At 42.9% G+C, this 19,367-nt stretch overlaps 1 protein-coding gene across 13 annotated transcripts in view; it reads left to right on the top strand.

The window, feature by feature from the left end:
* Window positions 1–19,367, top strand: part of MYO9A (myosin IXA) — a 465,931-nt gene that overhangs the window by 394,883 nt on the left and 51,681 nt on the right. For all 13 annotated transcript variants that reach the window (XM_074965918.1, XM_074965921.1, XM_074965919.1 and 10 more), the window contains 7 exons: window positions 226–348; window positions 5,649–5,729; window positions 7,598–7,708; window positions 9,387–9,509; window positions 10,192–10,341; window positions 12,499–12,812; window positions 13,622–15,340. In XM_074965918.1, coding sequence (XP_074822019.1) covers window positions 226–348; window positions 5,649–5,729; window positions 7,598–7,708; window positions 9,387–9,509; window positions 10,192–10,341; window positions 12,499–12,812; window positions 13,622–15,340 — 2,621 coding nt within the window. The remainder of the gene's footprint in view (window positions 1–225; window positions 349–5,648; window positions 5,730–7,597; window positions 7,709–9,386; window positions 9,510–10,191; window positions 10,342–12,498; window positions 12,813–13,621; window positions 15,341–19,367) is intronic.

Below are 19,367 nucleotides of genomic sequence, written 5' to 3' on the forward strand. Positions count from 1 at the left end.
CGATTGTAAGCTCTTTGGAGCAGGGATTTTATATATAGTCTGTACAGTGACCAGCCTAGTGGCTACCATAAAAATTCCCAGTTGTGAATATTGCAGGGGGCATTGCATAGGATCATTACCCTAAGGGGAGAGGGATTGGGGATACAGTGGGAGAAAATAGACCATATGTAGTTAAAGTTCTTTTTGTATAAAAACTCTCTTGGTTTGTTTTGGGTTTTTTGGCAGCACTTGTTGGAGGTGAAATCTCTCAAGCACCTAACTAACCTGACACTGCACGATCGCATTACAAAGTCTCTTCTCCACCTCCATAAGAAGAAGAAACCACCCAGCATCAGTGCACAATTCCAGGTAATTTACAGTGTTTACTCCAAATGTGAAGATGCGCAAGAGAAAAAAAAGTTGGTCGTGGGTGCACTCAAAACAAACATCTGCATGGGTCCTCAAGATGCAAAGTATGGTTCTCACAGGCACAGAACTCTCCTCTTTAACCCTATTCAGAACATGAAAACAGCTAAGTATGTGTAGCTTGGCTAAGCAATTATGTTTAGGGGACATATGTCTACTGATACTTAAAGGATGTAAATACTAAAAAAGAGAGGGATTACTTAGGGTGAGTATAACAAAAAGCAGTGGGATGAAAATAAGAAATGTAAGATTGAGGCAGCCTATCAGGAAAAACTTCCAGACATTGGGGTTTTAGACTAGTGTAATCTTCCAAGGGACGTGGTGGAAACCCTTTTGCTCAGGGATTATAAACTAGAGTGGACAAAATAATCAGCCAAGTATTGTAGGGAGCAATCTTATATTGACCATGGAAAAGACCAGGGACTAGTCCATCCCATCTCTAACATGATTTTTGAGGGGTCTGTCCTTGCCTTTCCCAGTTCCCTAATTTTTCTTACACACATACCCATACACGGCCTAGCTCCTTCTCTGGCTCTATCACCATGCCAGTTTCATTTTGTATTGGGGAAAAAAAGGCAAATGGTGTCCCTGATTCTATTTTCAAATGCAACATGACAGTTTTGGGGGGAGGAACTGAAAACCCCCAGAATGCAGCAGGAGAGAACAGTGGAAATTACACATGCACAAATGAGGCACAGGTTTTTATACATGTCTTATTGCTTGGCACCTAATTCTGAAAACAGGCCCCTTTGTGGGGGTGTCTCTGGGGAATCCATCAATAAAAGAATTCGGAAAATGGTGGTATTTAAATGTGTAATTATTGTATGATGTGTGTATCAAGTTCAGTTTGTGTTCATGCCAGTTAGAATGTAATTCTTTGGAAGAGCCCAAAAGGGAAAACACTGCTGCTTTAGCTCCAAAAATGCATGTGAATTTTGAGATGGGGTTGAGGCCAGCATTTGTTGTGCTGTCACTATTCTGCACCAGTTAAGCTGCCATTTTGGGTAACTGAAGCTAAAAAGACTTCTCCACCCTAGTCACTGTGGATGCAGACTTGGAAACTGCAGCTGTCAAGTCTCAAGATGCATGCACAAGTGTGTGGTAGTATTAGAGAGCAAATTTCATTTAAAATCAGGCATGTGGTCTAGTTTATAGAAAATATTTTCTAGTTAGCCTGTTAATTTCAAAAATGTTTCTCTGGGAATTAGTTAATTTCTGGAAACTGTTATACAAAACATGAATGCAACAAGTGCCCTTGTCTCTCCCATCCGAGAGAAAGAGGGAATGCTACAAAAAGGCAAGCCTCAGCTGGCTTTCATGCTCACAGCTTCACTCCCTGGAGTGTTCTTTTGTGCAAGAAGTAGATCTAAAATATTTACCAGTAGAACCGCACTAATAGATAATAAAAAGCTACGTAAGTTGGTCCAAGTGGTTCTGTGACACAGAATCACAATAGTATTCTCCCCGTTCGTGCTGTCTTTCCCAAACAGTGCACCAGCCAATTGTTTGCAATGATAAGAGCAGTCATTTTCTAACTGCAGTCACATACATGGTCACCAGGAGTCCTTAAAATGCTCCAATGACAGCAAGTTAAATAAACTCCATATCCTGTTTCCATGTGTATTCTGCTGGAAAAGTTATCATAATCACTTGAGTATCTTGTAATTGTTAGTTCTAAGTAAACAAAAATGCACTGCATATTTCACCTCACTAATCCAGTTTGGAATTTAATATTCCCCCTTGAGAGACTAAATCATTCCACATTTATACTGTGATAGAAATGACAGGCTCATTGTCATTGTAGCATGAAATCCTCTGTAAATAGAAGGAAGGGAAAGAAGGAGCACAGCATAATTTTCTTTTGATTTTTTTTATTATGTTTACTCTTCTGCCCCACTTTAAGATTTCTGTTCAAAGAAGTTGCTGCTCTTACAGTAGGCTGTGATAATGACAGCTGTGACTCAAAACCATTTGAGCCAGTGCAGTGCAATAGCATTCTTCCTTACAGCTTTTTCCTCCTCCCTCTGATTGGATGCATCTGTGCTACTCTGTCCTTGACTTTAGGAGTCTTTTTTTTTAAAAAAAAAACCATGAGTGATAGAGCAGCTGTAAAGCTGGCTGTTTGGGTAGCAGCCACAAAGCAGACTCTGTCACCCAAAATGTGACACAGTAAACATCTGTGTTTCCTCTGTGTGACCCAAGCCCATGCCCTCTTGGGTTTATTGCAGTGTTCTTGATAAAAAGTTTCACAGGTTTGCACCAGACTATTTTCATAAGCAAATACTTCTGTCTTATGAAAGTTAAATGAAATTAGAGTTATGATGCCCAGCATTTTCCCAGGGCGAGAACCAGAGGGGAAGAGGGAGGCAGCCAGTATGTTGTGCTCATTCCCAGAAATAAACAAGCTTTTTATTTGTTTTTAAGAGTTACTTTACAAGTACATAATCATGTAGAGCTGCATATAGCTCCAAAGATGCAGAAGGACCATAGGTGCATTTTAGAAAATTGTGGGGAAATCTAAGGGTATCTCTACATAGCAAAGAAAAACCAGTGGCCCGCCCGTGTCAGCCGACTCAGGCCCGAACTCTGGGACTCTTCAACTTCACATGGTCCTACAGCCCAGGCTCCAGCCCATGCCCAGAAGCCTACATAGAAGTGAAACAGCTCTTCAGCCTCTGGTTGTCTAGTTGCTGTGTAGACATACCCTCAGTCTTTGAACTAACTGAATGGGTTGGGTCCTTCTCTATTGGGGGGCGGGGGGTGGGGGAATGTTATGATGCCTAGTGGCCCTTTGAATATATATTATGCATATAATACATACAATAAATACACAGCAGAATATCTTTTAGAGCATCTGTATTATTAGAATCAAATCATCCCCATAATTAACTGATGTTGGGATGTATCGTTACTTAGATCGTTCCAGTAGTGTGCTAGGCACTTTGCATATACATGTGAAGACAAGGCCACAGTTTCAATGAGCTTGCAGTCTGAATAGCCAAAGTACAGATGAAGGCTATGAAGATGGAATTCAACAAAAAGCAAAATGATTGCATGTCTGTCCTTAGCTTCATGTAAACTTTTTTGGAGGGTGGGGGGATTAACACTTCATTACAGACAGTACTTAGGAAATGTAGCAAGTTTAGAGGGATTAGGAATGACATTTTATTGAGAGACTCTTGTAAATAAATAAATAATCCAGTTATATATTGTACATATATTAAGTAAATTGTTCAAATAATGCAAAAATAAGAGATAATTTCGGCACAGTTAGTGCTCCATGTTTGTTACAAATTGCAACATAAAAGCAGAGCCAACTTCAATCTGTCTACCTGGAATTTCCATGCAAACAGTCACTGTTCTCCACACAACATGAGGAGGTCATACATTTTCCACAGATGAGTGGCAAGAGCAATGAGATGGAGTTTGTCTGGGACCCTTCCAAATGGCCTGCTAGAGCATTAATGTCACCAGGCTGTGCCTCTAGGAGAACGAATCTAGAGGGCGCTCTAGATGGAATCTGTCTCACTCAACCCAAGCCCAGAATAGACCTGAAAGCCTCCGCATGATGGGTTAATACTGGTGTTCCATTGGGTAGTTATTTAGAAAAATGTTTTTAAAGTCTAGAGAAAGTACAGGAAGAAATGGGAATCTAGGAAATCCTAACCGCCCAGTATCCACAGCTTTTCGCATCTCAGTTGAGAAAAGAATATGGTAGAAAATCTATCCGGTTCAAAACAGTTCTGACCAGGAGCATTCTATGAAAAGGCCAATGCTCGTAATCTAAGGAATTCACTATAAATTGAGCTATATGAAAGAATGGGAGGCTAGTCTGGATAAAGGGATATCAGACAAACTGCGAGAATTGATTTGAAAGAAACCAGCCAACTCCATTTTAAGACGATGCACCAATGATAACTTCCTCTGATTCCAGTACAAGAAAACCCTGTGAGGCAGAGTCAGATGTTTATGGAGATTTTGGAGGAAAGGGGGTGTTCATTTTCATTGGAATGTCCTCCAAATAATGGATTTCTGAAAATGAGCAAAGCAGATCAGTGGTTATGCTGTCCCCCACGGCCCTCTGATAATTCTCTTGGGCCTCCTAGTAAAATATATATCATTGCAAAGTGAAATTCAAAGCTCATTTCCCTTTTATACTGAAAACCTGATGTCTAATTGTACGAGGTGGGACTGGAAACTATTCTATCTCAAAATGCAGTATGTACAGTATAGGTCACATGAGCTGCCATTGCTATTCCTGAAGGCAACTATTCATGTGAAAAAAGAACATTTGTGTCTTTATAGGTGCATGTTGGATACAAAGACATTAATGTTCAAGTTTAACATGTTTAGTATATCTAGAGATGTCTGTGGAGCTGGTGCTGAATTGAATGACCCTGGAATAAAATGTACTTCTCTTTGGTGTTTTAGTTGACTTCTTCTCTGTCAGAAACAGTTCTTAATTTGTGTGACAAAGTTCCTCCTCTACCTTGGTGGGTCTTGTGCTTATTGGCGGATTTGCTCGCCTTGGAGCTTCATGGCAGCCCTCATTTTGGCTGTTTTCATGAACCCACAGTCCAGGTCAACTCCTCCTGTGTCTGACCAGGAGTTGGGAGGTTTGGGGGGAACCCAGGCCTGTCCTCTACTCCGGGTTCCAGCCCAGGGCCCTGTGGAATGAAGCTGTCTAGAGTGCCTCCTGGAACAGCTGTGCGACAGCTACAACTCCCTGGGCTACTTCCCAATGGCCTCCTCCCAACACCTTCTTTATCCTCACCATAGGACCTTTCTCCTGGTGTCTGATAATGCGTGTACTCCTCAGTCCTCCAACAGTACGCGTTCTCACTCTCAGCTCCTAGTGCCTCTTGCTCCCAGCTCCTTACACGCGCACCACAAACTGAAGTGAGCTCCTTTTTAAACCCAGGTGCCCTGATTAGCCTGCCTTAATTGATTTTAGCAGCTTCTTGATTGGCTGCAGGTGTTCTAATCAGCCTGTCTGCTTTATTGTCTCCAGATGGTTCCTGATTGTTCTGGAACCTTCCCTGTTACCTTACCCAGGGGAAAGGGACCTGCTTAACCTGGGGCTAATATATCTGCTTTCTATTACTCTCCTGTAGCCATCTGGCCCGACCCTGTCACAGTTAGTAATTTCCTCAGAGTTTCCTCTCATGGGTGAAATGTATGAAACTTCAGTGTATGTCACATCTGGCTTTTTTCCAGCTTTTAATTTTTATTTTCTGCTGCAGGCATCCCTCAACAAGTTGATGGAGACTCTTGGTCAAGCAGAGCCTTATTTTGTCAAGTGCATTCGATCTAATGCTGAAAAGGTAAAGAGCTATCATTGCCAAATGCTTGGTAACAAAAACAGCATTCCCTGTTTTTGCATTAACCACCCACCACACCCTCACTGAAGAGAATAAAATTGGAGGTAAAGGTCAAACTCTGTCTTGCTCTCACTATGTTGTTTCCAGATACTGTGGTGTATGATTTCACTGTTTGGATGGTTCATTAACGTAAACCCTGGCAGTTGTGGTGCTTAGGTACACTGTAACTAATCATTGCTGCTTCAGATACCACAAACAACAAACACTGTCCCCTTCCAACATACAGATGTGTCACAATGTCCCATTGGGGTTTCATTGGAATCCCAGAACTTGATAAGAAAGGTGCTCTCACAGAACAGCTGCCTGACTGCAGCATGAGTGGTTTATTAGGATGCACTTTCACCCTTAGTTCTTAAGTGTCTGGGTAAAACCCACAATAACTTGGAAATACTTTGGGGTGTGAATTTGTTATGCTTGGCTGAAAAGAAGAAAAAGGACCTCCTGGATGAGTCAGTGTGTGCAGAGACCATTGTTAAACATGTATGGTGGTATTGTTTGTGTGTAATATTATTCTTTCTTGTTAAACCACAATGACCCTTCTGGTCATCATGTAAATAATAATTTGAGCTGTCTCCTTTGAAGTTCTTACAAGTCTGGAATTCGTGTCTGCCATGAATGAGCACTAAGGCTTCCAGCTTTAATGTAAAAAAAATCCATATGAAATTTTAATTGAAAAAGGGAAGATACTTTCATAATAAACCTCATTATTCAGATTAACTTAGTTGTACATAACATTTTTCCTTTACATTTTTTAGAAGATGAATTGGTTATCATGGACTATAAATTTATAAACAGAGCTGGATCAAAGCTGGCTGGCTTGTGGGATAATGGAGTCTATCCACTAGATCACCATTTTAAATCCAGCCAGATCAGTAATGCTTGAAAGCCATTTTCTTCCAATGGAGTAGTTGTGGCACCTTAGAGACTAACCAATTTATTTGAGCATAAGCTTTCGTGAGCTACAGCTCACTTCATCGGATGCATACTGTGGAAAATACAGAAGATGTTCTTATACATACAAACCATGAAAAAATGGGTGTTTACCACTACAAAAGGTTTTCTCTCCCCCCCACCCCACTCTCCTGCTGGTAATAGCTTATCTAAAGTGATCACTCTCCTTACAATGTGTATGATGATCAAGTTGGGCCATTTCCAGCATAAATAAAGGCGGGGGGGAGAAATCCTGGATTTGTGCTGGAAATGGCCCACCTTGATTATCATACACATTGTAAGGAGAGTGATCACTTTACATAAGCTATTACCAACAGGAGAGTGGGTTTGTGTGGGGGGGAGAAAACCTGAATTTATGCTGGAAATGGCCCAACTTGATTATCATACACATTGCAAGGAGAGTGATCACTTTAGATAAGCTATTACCAGCAGGAGAGTGGGGTGGGGACAGAGAAAACCTTTTGTAGTGATAAACACCCATTTTTTCATGGTTTGTATGTATAAGAACATCTTCTGTATTTTCCACAGTATGCATCCGATGAAGTGAGCTATAGCTCACGAAAGCTTATGCTCAAATAAATTGGTTAGTCTCTAAGGTGCCACAAGTACTCCTTTTCTTTTTGCGAATACAGACTAACACAGCTGTTACTCTGAAACCTTTCTTCCAATGGGTGTTCAGTAATAAACAAGTTGGTGGTCTTGGACTAGTTACTGGGAGTCCATATCGTACTATTGGCAACATGTGTGTCATACAAAAACATGTCATGTTCTCAATCAACTTCCATGTCTAGGTACTCATGAGTTTATGAAGTGTTTGTGGTTGGGTGAAGTAACATTGTCTGTCTGTTTTTCTCTTTCAGCTCCCTCTGAGGTTCAGTGACAACCTGGTGCTTAGGCAGCTGCGATACACAGGAATGCTGGAGACAGTTCGAATTCGGCAGTCTGGGTACAGCTGCAAATATTCCTTCCAGGTTAGACGAAGTGCTTTTACTTTTTGTTCATTTCTGATAAAACATCATATCCTGGTAGATTGAGGTGGCCCATTTTTTACACACACTCTTATTTCTAAATGCAGGTGAATTTAGAGTTCATAAAAGTGAGTGAATAATATCACTGACTGGAGCCAGGCATGGAGGGTGGTCATGTGCTAGGCCAGCTTTGCCAATGCACCTAAGTTCTAACTTGCAAAGCCTCAGCTATTCTAGTTCTGAACCAAAACCGCCAGTTATGCAGTTGTTTGCACAGAAATGTGTACCTAATTTTCATGCATAATTGCACACACACATCTAAAATCAAGACCATAATGTCCATTAGACGCTAGAATGAATTCACTCAGCCACATTGTGACCTAAGAGGAGTCAAGTCCTTGTTTCCAGAAATGAAATTATAGTGCGCTAGGCCCACTGAACCTCCTAAAGGAAGATATCTCTATCAGAGGTTACAGCCAACTGCAGAACTGAGCCTGTTCCTAAACCAAGCAGAATTCTGCCTAAACCGTAGTTGGGCCATATCAACAAAGTGGAATAGTTATGGGTCGATTTTATTTTAAGTAAACCTTTTTTCAATCACATTTTCTTAGTTTAATATTTTATTATTGAGCTCTCTATACAGAAGTTTTTTCATAGTAACTGTGAGCCAGATAATCTCTTCTGTTTAGGAATGAGCTCATATGGCAGCCTCCTGTTACTTGTTTCTGTTTTTGTTTCCTTTCGGTGAAGATAATTTGCTCAGGCCAGTCAGCCCTAACTCAGGGAGCTGGCATTTCCTGCCATAATCTGCTAGTCTTAAATGCATTTAGCCATCATGCAGAGGTTCCCAAACCTCACAGCGCCGGGGAGGCTGCCTTGGTTCACACAACTTGCTTATTCAAAGGAAATATTTCTTTTTACCTGGTGGTTTTATCACATTTTTTTCTGTGTGTGTGTGGTTCTTTCATCAGCAGCTACCACCCAGTTTGTTTCCTGTAGTAAGACGAATGGATGGCAGCTATTTATGGCATTGAGAATACTGCCATGGCTGTTACAAAAGCTGTTAGAAGGAAGGACTATCATTTCCTTTGTAGGGAACCTGAACCCCTTCTTACTTTGGGGTATCTATCTTCAAGGACTCTAGCAAGTCTGATGTTTGAACCATCAAAATGGTAATGTTGTGAAGCTCTGTGTTTTCTGAGATACTCTGCAGGTTCTGGTAAATCCCTCCGGTAATGATCCTTTCTCAGGATTCACTGCACATTTTCACAGAATCTCTTGAGTGTTCCTCTGCAGGCAGACACTGCAGTATCTCCTATTTGCCTTTCATACAATTCTGAAAGTCATCAGTACTAGAATTTACCCAGGGTCATGATAGATTCTCCAGCACTGAATAAAGATTGGATGTTTTTCCAAAAAATCTGCTCTAGGAATTATTGTGGGGAAGTTCCATGGCATGTATTATACAGGAAGTCAAACTAGATGATCATAGTGGTTTCTTCTGGCCTCGGAATCTATGAATCTATAATGATGAAGGAATCTTTGAATTCTGCAGTTCTTGAATGTCAGTTATGTTTCTGCTAATTTACTAAACCATACCTCATTTGGCCAGCAAATAGTTATGTAACAGTGACATAGCAGTGCCCTTAGAATTTAACTCTGGTGGCTTCTAATTTTACAGGACTTTGTGGACCATTTCCATGTTCTTCTGCCACAAGGAATCAGCCCATCTAAGCACAACATCCATGATTTCTTCAGGAAAATAAAGCTCAGTCCAGACAATTATCAAGTTGGGAGAACAATGGTAAATACTTACCCACAGCTCAGACTCTGCACTGACAAATAAAGTCTGCCTGTATGTGGTAACTTGGTTTTCATACATGTTTGCATTGACACGACTGTTGTCCCACTTTACCAAAAGGAAATGGATTAAGTGAGAAGGGTTTTAATCATGTCATACACAACACAAACTACTAGAGATTGTTGCTTTCTGTGAAGCCAGGATGGTCTGATCATGCTATTTAAAACAAGTTAGCCTCCAATAATCACTCCACGCTTTGTCACATAACTTACTATTCTATGCTGTGTTGTTATAGCTGTGTCAGTCCCAGAATATTAGAGAGACAAGGTGGGTGGGTTAATATCTTTTATTGGACCAACTTCTGCTGGGGAGAGAGGCAAGCTTTTCAGCTTACACAGAGCTGTCTTCTTGTCTCTCTAACTTACTGTTATGAGTTACTCCTCACTCTAGAAAGGGAATTTACTTGTCGGCTGCTATATCTTGTGATACACATCCAACATTTCACAGCCACATACTGTAGGTAACTGTCCAGAAGCCTTTCATAGGTATCCCAAAGTAAAGTCAAATGCTAAGCTCTTTACTTGAGAGCATTCCAGATACAGATGTCTGTGGCATTAACTCGTGTCTCCTGTGGCTGAGGAAGCATGACACACATTGTCTTCATTCCTCATGTGCTGCCTGTTAGGTTTTCATGAAGGAGCGGGAGCGCCAGCTTTTGCAGGATTTGCTGCATCAGGAGGTGCTCCGGAGGATTACTCTGCTGCAGCGTTGGTTCCACGCTATACTGGAGAGAAGGCACTTCTTGAACTTGAGGCAGGCAGCAGTGATCATACAGGTAGGTGACAATACTGTTATTCACTATGTGTAGCATCATTATTGTGCCTGGCACTTCGCAGACACAAAAGACCAGGTTCCTGCCCTGAGGAGCTTACAATCCTATTATAATGAATAATGACAATGTACTTCTACGGCAGGGAAAGGCAGATTAGAAAAGGAAAGCTTGTGACATTGGAATCCTTAAATCCATTTAAAGTGCTGCTGCAAAAATCATCTTCCTGGCTCCTCGCTTTGACCACATCACCCCATCTTTATATGCTTCCTCTAACTCCACCTTAGTCCAACACAGCCTATTTGTCTTCACTTTTAAGGCCCTTTATGGCCTATCCCTGCCTCGTCTATCATCTCTTACATGCTATAGACATAGACTCCACCAGTGACACCACCCTTGATTGCCCACGTGTGAAACTTTCCAGCATGCACCATCTTGCTTTCTCTCATGCTGCCCAACATGCGTGGAAGTTGCTCCCTGTAAAATCCCTCAAAGCCGAAGCATTATCCTCCTTTAAACTTCTTCGTAAAACCCATCTATGCTGTGATGCCTGCAAAACTCAATGGTGGGTAAGCAGCTGATGCATTGTGACCCATTGCTTATGACACTGATTACAATTAAGGCTAAGATTTTTATCACGGCTATTTTAGTAAAAGTCAGACAGGTCATGGGCAATAAGCAAAAATTCACGGAGTCTGTGACCTGTCCGTGACTTTACTAAAAATAACTGGAGGGGTAGGGCTAGGTAGCGGGGAGGAACTGACAGGCCGAGCCCCCTGCCATGGCAGGGGGCACAGCCCCGGCTCCAGTGGCCATAGCAGCGGGCGCAGCTCTGGGATGCCACGAGGAGGGCGCACGGCCCCGGCTTCAGCCCCCTGGGGAAGCCGCAGGGCTGGGGCGCACGGCCCCAGCTGCAGCCCCCTGGAGAAGCCGCTGGGCTGGGGCGCACGGCCCTGACTGCAATCCCCACCAAGCCCAAGACGCTGCAGGGCTGGGACACACGGTCCCAGCTGCAGTCCCCTGCAGAAGCGCCGGGTTGGGGCACACAGCCCCAGCTGCAGCCCCAGGTGGAAGCCGCAGGACTGGGGTGCACGGCCACTGCCAAGCCCAGGATGCCGCAGGACTGGGGCACACAGCCCTAGCTGCAGCCCCCAGCAGAAACTGCAGGGCTGGGACTGCAGGCTCCTAGTTCCAGCCAGCCCCAGTTGCAGGGCAGGGCACACAGTCCCACCTCCACCTCCTGAAGCCATAGAAGTCACAGAGGTCCGGTAAACTCACAGAATCTGTGACTGCCGTGACCAAATCGTAGCCTTAATTATAATTCTCTCACTGTGAACTTGTGCTTCTCTCACTTGTTTGTCATGTCAACCAAGTGACTCTCATTTTAAATTTTGTAAGCTCTTTTGGGCAGAGACAGTCTTTGTTATATTTTTGTACAGAGCCTAGCACAATGGAGTCCATTTCTTAGGTGCTATTGCAATATAAATTATATGAATCCATTTGTTTATCATTGGTGGTATCATTTTTTGTTTAATTTGTTTCTTCTCCAAGGTAATTGGGATAGCATATTTTATGAGCAGAGATGAGAGAGGGAGTTCTGTCCTGTATTGTTCAGCTATTGATTTCATATTGAGAAGGGAACAGTTTTTCAGAACTGGATGGGAAGACATTAGCGATTTAAGTATCTGGTTTGAAAAACCTACCTGTATAACTCTCTGGAAACACAGGGTTACATCCTGGCAAAATCAGCCTAGTCCTTCATCCTTCCCAGTTAGGCACAGCAAGCAGTTGACTTTGGATCTGACTTTTGGATGCACTCTTAAACTGAGGCCTTGTTACTTATCCAAGTGGCTATTAAAGATTCCAGGAAACTTTTCCTACCAATAGTGGTCTGACCTGGTGTCCTTGGCAAAGTTTACTGTGCCCTCTTTCACAGATCCACAGGATCTGTTCTATGCCCCAGCTTTTAAACCCTCCCTTGGAGGAACCCCATCAGTGTGTCAGACCCTCCAAGGTGTCCCACTCTTCCTTAGGGATAGGCCATACAGCCTGAATGCCCGGCACATGTTTATTAGGAGAATGGGTTTATTTCATGAGTCTTGCTCTCTAAATGCATCTGGTACCAGACACATTACCAAGAAATGTTATCCGTTTTTTCTGCAGAGGTACTGGCGTAGTTATTGGAGTAGAAAGCAAGCTGAAGATTCCCTAGTTGATCCTCTTCTTCTCAGCAATGCAGCACTCGTTCTCCAGGCCTACTGGCGAGGTTTTGTGGAGAGGCGAAGGTTCCTGCAGATGCGGGTTGCAGCCTTCATTATTCAGAACCATTGGCGGGAATGTTCTAGACGTAGGCATGCCGCAGCCATGTGCATACAGGGAGGCTGGCGAGGATACTGCGCAAAGAGACTCTGCAGGGCCAAGAGAAATAAAGTCATCCTATTGCAAGCAGCATGCAGAGGATACATAGCACGGCAAAGGTAATGTGATCAACCTCGGTGGACACAAAAGTGAAATGTTGAATAAAGATGACTGTGTAACAGGAAGGCTGTGTGTTTCGGAGCAATGACTCCCAGCAATTGGCAAGAATACTAGCATTTTTCAGGCTTTTGTTACTAGAACATCTTGTTCCCTTCCCCTGTGCTGCCGCTACATGCCTCCCACTTAGTTGTCCACTCTCTCTGTAACCCACAGTGGAGCTTAGTCTGCTCCAAACACCAGTCTCCTGATCAGCGAAGGCTTCAGTTGAAAGCACACAGCTGAGGCTTTACTCTGCTGAGGTGGTATAACTGTCTGAAAGGGTTAGGGCTCACTGGTCTACTGTAAACGAGATGAGAGCCAGAATAATGACTCTAAATACACTGCAGATCACTAGTACCTGATTGTACCTCAATCAACCCAGCTAGAAAGCTGGTATAGAACATGACCAAAACACTAGATGTTGCATTTGAACTGTGCTTCCCTGGGTATATTAATTTACAAAAGAAAGCAAAAACAAAATACTGAGAAAGTTTAGAGCCACCATAGTCAGGAAAGCAGCGGTTCTCACTAATAGACACCAGTGTCATTCACAACTGGGGAAAGAATGAAGCAGGTGAAAATTCAAAAATCATGTTATGTAGAATACCCATGTACAGTGTATCAGTTGATTTATAAATGTGTGTTTAGCTAAGGTATTAAAACCAAACACAGACACTTTCTCTTAAACGTCTCTTCAGAATCAATACAATGTGTCCAAGCAATGGAAGAGGAAACATTCTAAAAATCTGCTGTTTTCTCATTCTTGCAGATTTACAGCTTTAAAAGAGCAGAGATTAAAAGAGAGAGAGCTGGAGAATGGAGTGTCAATCAGAGAAGAGGATGGACTGGAGGCAGATGCTATGAAAATTAGGGGCTCAGACCCATCTAAGTGGGAGGATGGCTCGTTTGAACAGCGGGTGAGAGCTGTAGAGGAACATAAATCAGTAATAGAGAATAGTCGGGTGAATCATGCTGATCCAGTAGATGGCTCTGGAGACTTACTGTACAAAAGACACGAGAGAGCCAGCAGCCAAAGTGGCATGGACATTGAAGAGGAAGTAGTTGTGAGAGAGAGGCCCAAATCACTGGAGGATCTCAACCAGAAAAAAGTGGTCCGCGCGAAAAGAGAAAGCCGGAGAATGCGTGAATTGGAACAGGCAATATTTAGCTTGGAATTGCTTAAGGTCCGGTCCACTGGGGGGGTGTCTCCCTCAGAGGAGCGTCGGTGGTCCACAGAGCTGGTGTCGGAAGTCCTTCATTCTCCACAGGGAACCCCAGAGAGTGAAAGCTCTCAGGGGAGCTTAGAAATGTTAAGCTGTGAGGATACTCAGAAGAGTAAACTTAATTCTCCAGTTTTAGAAGAGCAAGACATGCAGTCTGTCTCCACTGAGACCCAGGACTCTTTACCTCACAGTCCTAAGCCTGATTTGCAGGACACAACCTTCTTCTCAGCAGATGTGAACAGCAACTTATCTAACAGAAAAAGGACACCATCAAGTTCTGAGTTACCAGAGAGTCCTGCTACTAAGGAGCGGGTGGTCTGTGATACCCAGAATGTTATCTACAAGATGCATCCAAGAGAGACCTTCATTTCTAGAAATCTGCCTACTTTCTACATTCCACCACAGGACACGCAGAAAGCAAATCAATCACTGGTGGAGAATAACTTGAAGAACAAACTAATGGAAAAGGAAGAAAGACCAGTTATGTTTCCTGGGGTTCAGAAAGATACGGAGCCAGGCAAGCAGGGCCCGGGCAAAGCCTTGGACAGAGAGAGAGGAGAAAACCCTCCTGTCAAGCAAGAGGAAAGCCTAGCTGCTCTTGCATCAGATGCACATTCTTCAGACTCTGTTATCAGGAGACTTGAGAAGCTGAATGTCGAGAAGGAGGAGCGACAAAAGCAGCTGCAGCAGCAAAACGAGAGGGAGATGATGGAGCAGATCCGCCAGCAGAAGGAAATTCTGGAGAAACAACGCAAAGCTTTTGAGCAGTTTGAGAGACAAGGGAAGGGAGAGGCCTTGCAAAGGACTGAGCACAGCAGAATCAAGGAGCCCTCACAAGAAGTGTCTCTCAGACCCTCCAAAAAAAAAGACAACAGGCCTCAATCTCTCCTCATCCTGAATCCCCAGAGCAAAGGGGAAAATTGCCAGACTGTGAATACAACACCAACCTCATCAGTGGATATTAAAGGGCTCACTGTTGCAAAGAAAGGGAGTCCCCCAGCCCACATAGCACAAAAGGACAGGCCTGTCAGCATGTTCCTTGAGCGAAAAGAAGGTCAACCTGGAATGATACAGGAATCAACCAGAACAGATCGGTGGAATTCAAAACTGGCTGTAGAATCTGGGGACTTCTCTAGCAGTCACGCTGCAAGGACAGAGCGCCTCAGGCAACCCCGAATTCCCAACCAGAGCACCGATGGCTCTTCTAGTGAGCCGCGGGCTAGTGCTATTTTCTTCACACCAAAAGACAGTCATTTCAGCCTCCTGTGAGTAGAGCGTTTGTTTGTTTGCTTGCTTTATACCATGAGAGGTGACTATTGAATGACCTTTCCTGAAAATAGGATTGATTTTGACAGGTTTGCAATGAAACAAAGAGCCACATGATCAGTTTTGGGCACCTCATTACCAGAAACATGCTGATAAAATGGGGAGGATTCAGAGAAAAATATCAGTAATTATTAGGAAGCTGGAGGGATTGACTTAAAAGGAAAATTAAAAGAACTCTCATGCAGTGCACACCATACAGCCTGTGTCAGGTGACTATGGAGAGCCATGCTAACCATCTACAGCAAACATCTGAAAAGCGTTAACAGCAAGAAAGGAAAGAAATTACAGTAGCTAGGGCAGTACAAAGTGGTGTGAGTAAGAGGGATGGGATGAAAGTAAGAAACAAATTTAAGAGAAGTATCAAAAAAAAACTTAGTTTTATTATCTGGTAGAACAAATTATTATCTGGTAGAATAGATTCCCAAGGGAAGTGGTAGAATCTCCAATACTTCACACATTTAAAATTACAGTGGGCAAAATAGTAGTGAATGGTCAACTAGGGAACAATCTTGCACTGTCAGGGAAAGGGAGTAAATGCAGATCTTGTATGCACTATGGTTGTAGCCATGGCTGTCCCAGGATATTAGAGAGGGAAGGTGGGTGTGGTAATGTCTTTTACTGGACCAGCTTCAGTTGGTGAGAGAGACAAGCTTTCCAGCTACACAGAGCTCTTCTTAAGCAATCTGTTCCAGCTTGCATTTAGCTGTGATGCTGGGAGAACCTTCCCCCTATCTGAAGAAAAGCTCTGCGTGTCTCGAAAGCTTCTCTCTCTCACCAGCAGAAGTTGGTCCAGTAAAAAAAAAAAAATTTCCTCATCCACCTTGTGTCTCTCTAGAGCAGATCTTCTCCCTATGGAGAGTGGAGGTGCTCAAGCTTTTGAAAAAGTCCTGCTGTGGATAAAGTTATACATTTAACAGTCTTAACAGTATTAGAAACAACTGCCTGGAGTATGGGCAGTTCTTTGCAGGTTAAATGGTGGGTTCATTCCAAGCACAGGTCATGGCAGCATTTTGATCCTGTGCTCATGTTTCTTCCCTCACAAATCTGCAGGTCAGACTGATCTGAGATATGTCTACACAGCCGACATTAAAGCGCTGTGTAGAGCGCCCCCCCCCCACACACACACACACACTCTCTCTCTAAATAAGAATGGTCACTATAGGCAGCATAGCAGAATTAGTCAATGGTCAAGCAGATGGACCTGGAATCGTACATTGTGGCCCATGTGAAAGAAGGCACAGAGGTGACTGAGAGACCAGCAGACAAAGGTGGAGCTTAGCTGCAATCTCTAAACTAGGGCTGTCAATTAATCACAGTTAACTCATGCAATTAATTCAAAAAATTAATGGCAATTAATCCCACTGTTAAACTATAGAATACCCATCAAAATTTATTAAATATTTTTGATGTTTTTCTACATTTTCAAATATATTGATTTCTGTTACAACATAGAATACAAAGTGCACAGTGCTCACTTTATATTATTTTTGGTTACAAATATTTGCACTGTAAAAAATGATAAACAAAAGAAATAGTATTTTTCAGTTCACTTCATACAAGTACTGTAGTGCAATCTCTTTATATTGAAAGTGCAACTTACAAATGTGGATTTTTTTGTTACATAACTACACTCAAAAAAACAAAATAATGTAAAACTTTAGAGCCTACAAGTCCACTCAGTCCTACTTCTTGTTCAGCCAATTGCTCAGACAAACAAGTTTGTTTACATTTACAGGAGATAATGTTCACTTCTTAATTACAATGTCACCTGTAAGTGAGAATAGGTATTCACGTGGCACTGTTGTAGCTGGCATCACGAGGTATTTACGTGCTAGATGCGCTAAAGATTCATATGCCTCTTCATGCTTCAGCCATCATTCCAGAGGACATGCTTCCACATTGATGATGCTCATTAAAAAAATAATGCGTTTATTACATTTGTGACTGAACTTCTTCGGGGAGAATTGTATGTCTCCTGCTCTGTTTTACCCGCATTCTGCCATATATTTCATGTTATAGCAGTCTTGGATGATGACCCAGACATGTTGTTCATTTTAAGAAAAAAGAAAAGGAGTACTTGTGGCACCTTAGAGACTAACCAGTTTATTTGAGCATGAGCTTTCGTGAGCTACAGCTCACTTCATCGGATGCATAGCATATCGTGGAAACTGCAGAAGACATTATATACACACAGAGACCATGAAACAAAACTTCCTCCCACCCCACTGTCCTGCTGGTAACAGCTTATCTAAAGTGATCATCAGGGAGGGCCATTTCCAGCACAAATCCAGGTTTTCTCACCCTTCCCCCCCCCCCCCCCCCACCAGACACACATACAAACTCACTCTCCTGCTGGTAATAGCCCATCCCTCTTTGAAACCTCTCTTTATAATGCGCATGATAATCAAGGTGGGTCATTTCCAGCACTAATCCAGGTTTTCTCACCACCCCCCCCCACACACACACCCCCCTCCAAAAACCACACACACAAACTCACTCTCCTGCTGGCAATAGCTCATCTTACAATGTGCACAGCAATAATCCAAGTTTAACCAGAACGTCTTGGGGGGGGGGGGGGGTTGTAGGAAAAAAACAAGGGGAGATAGGCTACCTTGCATAATGACTTAGCCACTCCCAGTCTCTATTCAAGCCCAAATTAATAGTATCCAATTTGCAAATGAATTCCAATTCAGCAGTTTCTCGCTGGAGTCTGGATTTGAAGTTTTTTTGCTTTAAGATAGACTCCAGCGAGAAACTGCTGAATTGGAATTCATTTGCAAATTGGATACTATTAATTTGGGCTTGAATAGAGACTGGGAGTGGCTAAGTCATTATGCAAGGTAGCCTATCTCCCCTTGTTTTTTTCCTACAAACCCCCCCCCAAGACGTTCTGGTTAAACTTGGATTATTGCTGTGCACATTGTAAGATGAGCTATTGCCAGCAGGAGAGTGAGTTTGTGTGTGTGGTTTTTGGAGGGGGGTGTGTGGGGGGGTGGTGGTGAGAGAACCTGGATTAGTGCTGGAAATGACCCACCTTGATTATCATGCGCATTATAAAGAGAGGTTTCAAAGAGGGATGGGCTATTACCAGCAGGAGAGTGAGTTTGTATGTGTGTCTGTTGGGGGGGGGGTGAGAAAACCTGGATTTGTGCTGGAAGTGGCCCTCCCTGATGATCACTTTAGATAAGCTGTTACCAGCAGGACAGTGGGGTGGGAGGAAGTTTTGTTTCATGGTCTCTGTGTGTATATAATGTCTTCTGCAGTTTCCACGATATGCTATGCATCCGATGAAGTGAGCTGTAGCTCACGAAAGCTCATGCTCAAATAAACTGGTTAGTCTCTAAGGTGCCACAAGTACTCCTTTTCTTTTTTCTTTTTACGAGTACAGACTAACACGGCTGTTACTCTGAAACCGTTCATTTTAAGAACACTTTCACTGCAAATTTGACAAAATGCAAAGAAGATACCAATGTGAAATTTCTAAAGATAGCTACAGCACTCGATCCAAGATTTAAGAATCTGAAGTGCCTTCCAAAATCTGAGAGGGACGAGGTGTGGCGCGTGCTTTCAGAAGGCTTAAAAGAGCAACATTACGATGCGGAAACTACAGAACCTGAACCACCAAAAAAAAAAATCAACCTTCTGTTTGTGGCATCTGACTCAGATGATGAAAATGAACATGCGTCGGTCCGCGCTTCTTTGGATCATTATTGAGCAGAATCCATCATCAGCATGGACACGTCCTCTGGAATGGTGGGTGAAACATCAAGGGTTATATGAATCTTTAGCGCATCTGGCATGTAAATATCTTGCGACACAGGCTACAACAGTGTCATGTGAACACCTGTTTTCCTGGTGACATTGTAAACAAGAAGCAGGCAGCATTATTTCCTGCAAATGTAAACAAACTTGTTTACTGAGAGATTGGCTGGAGTAGGACTGATGGGACTTGTAAACTCTAAAGTT

The sequence above is a fragment of the Natator depressus genome, chromosome 10 (genome assembly GCF_965152275.1).
Source record: "Natator depressus isolate rNatDep1 chromosome 10, rNatDep2.hap1, whole genome shotgun sequence".
NCBI classification, from domain to species: domain Eukaryota; kingdom Metazoa; phylum Chordata; order Testudines; family Cheloniidae; genus Natator; species Natator depressus.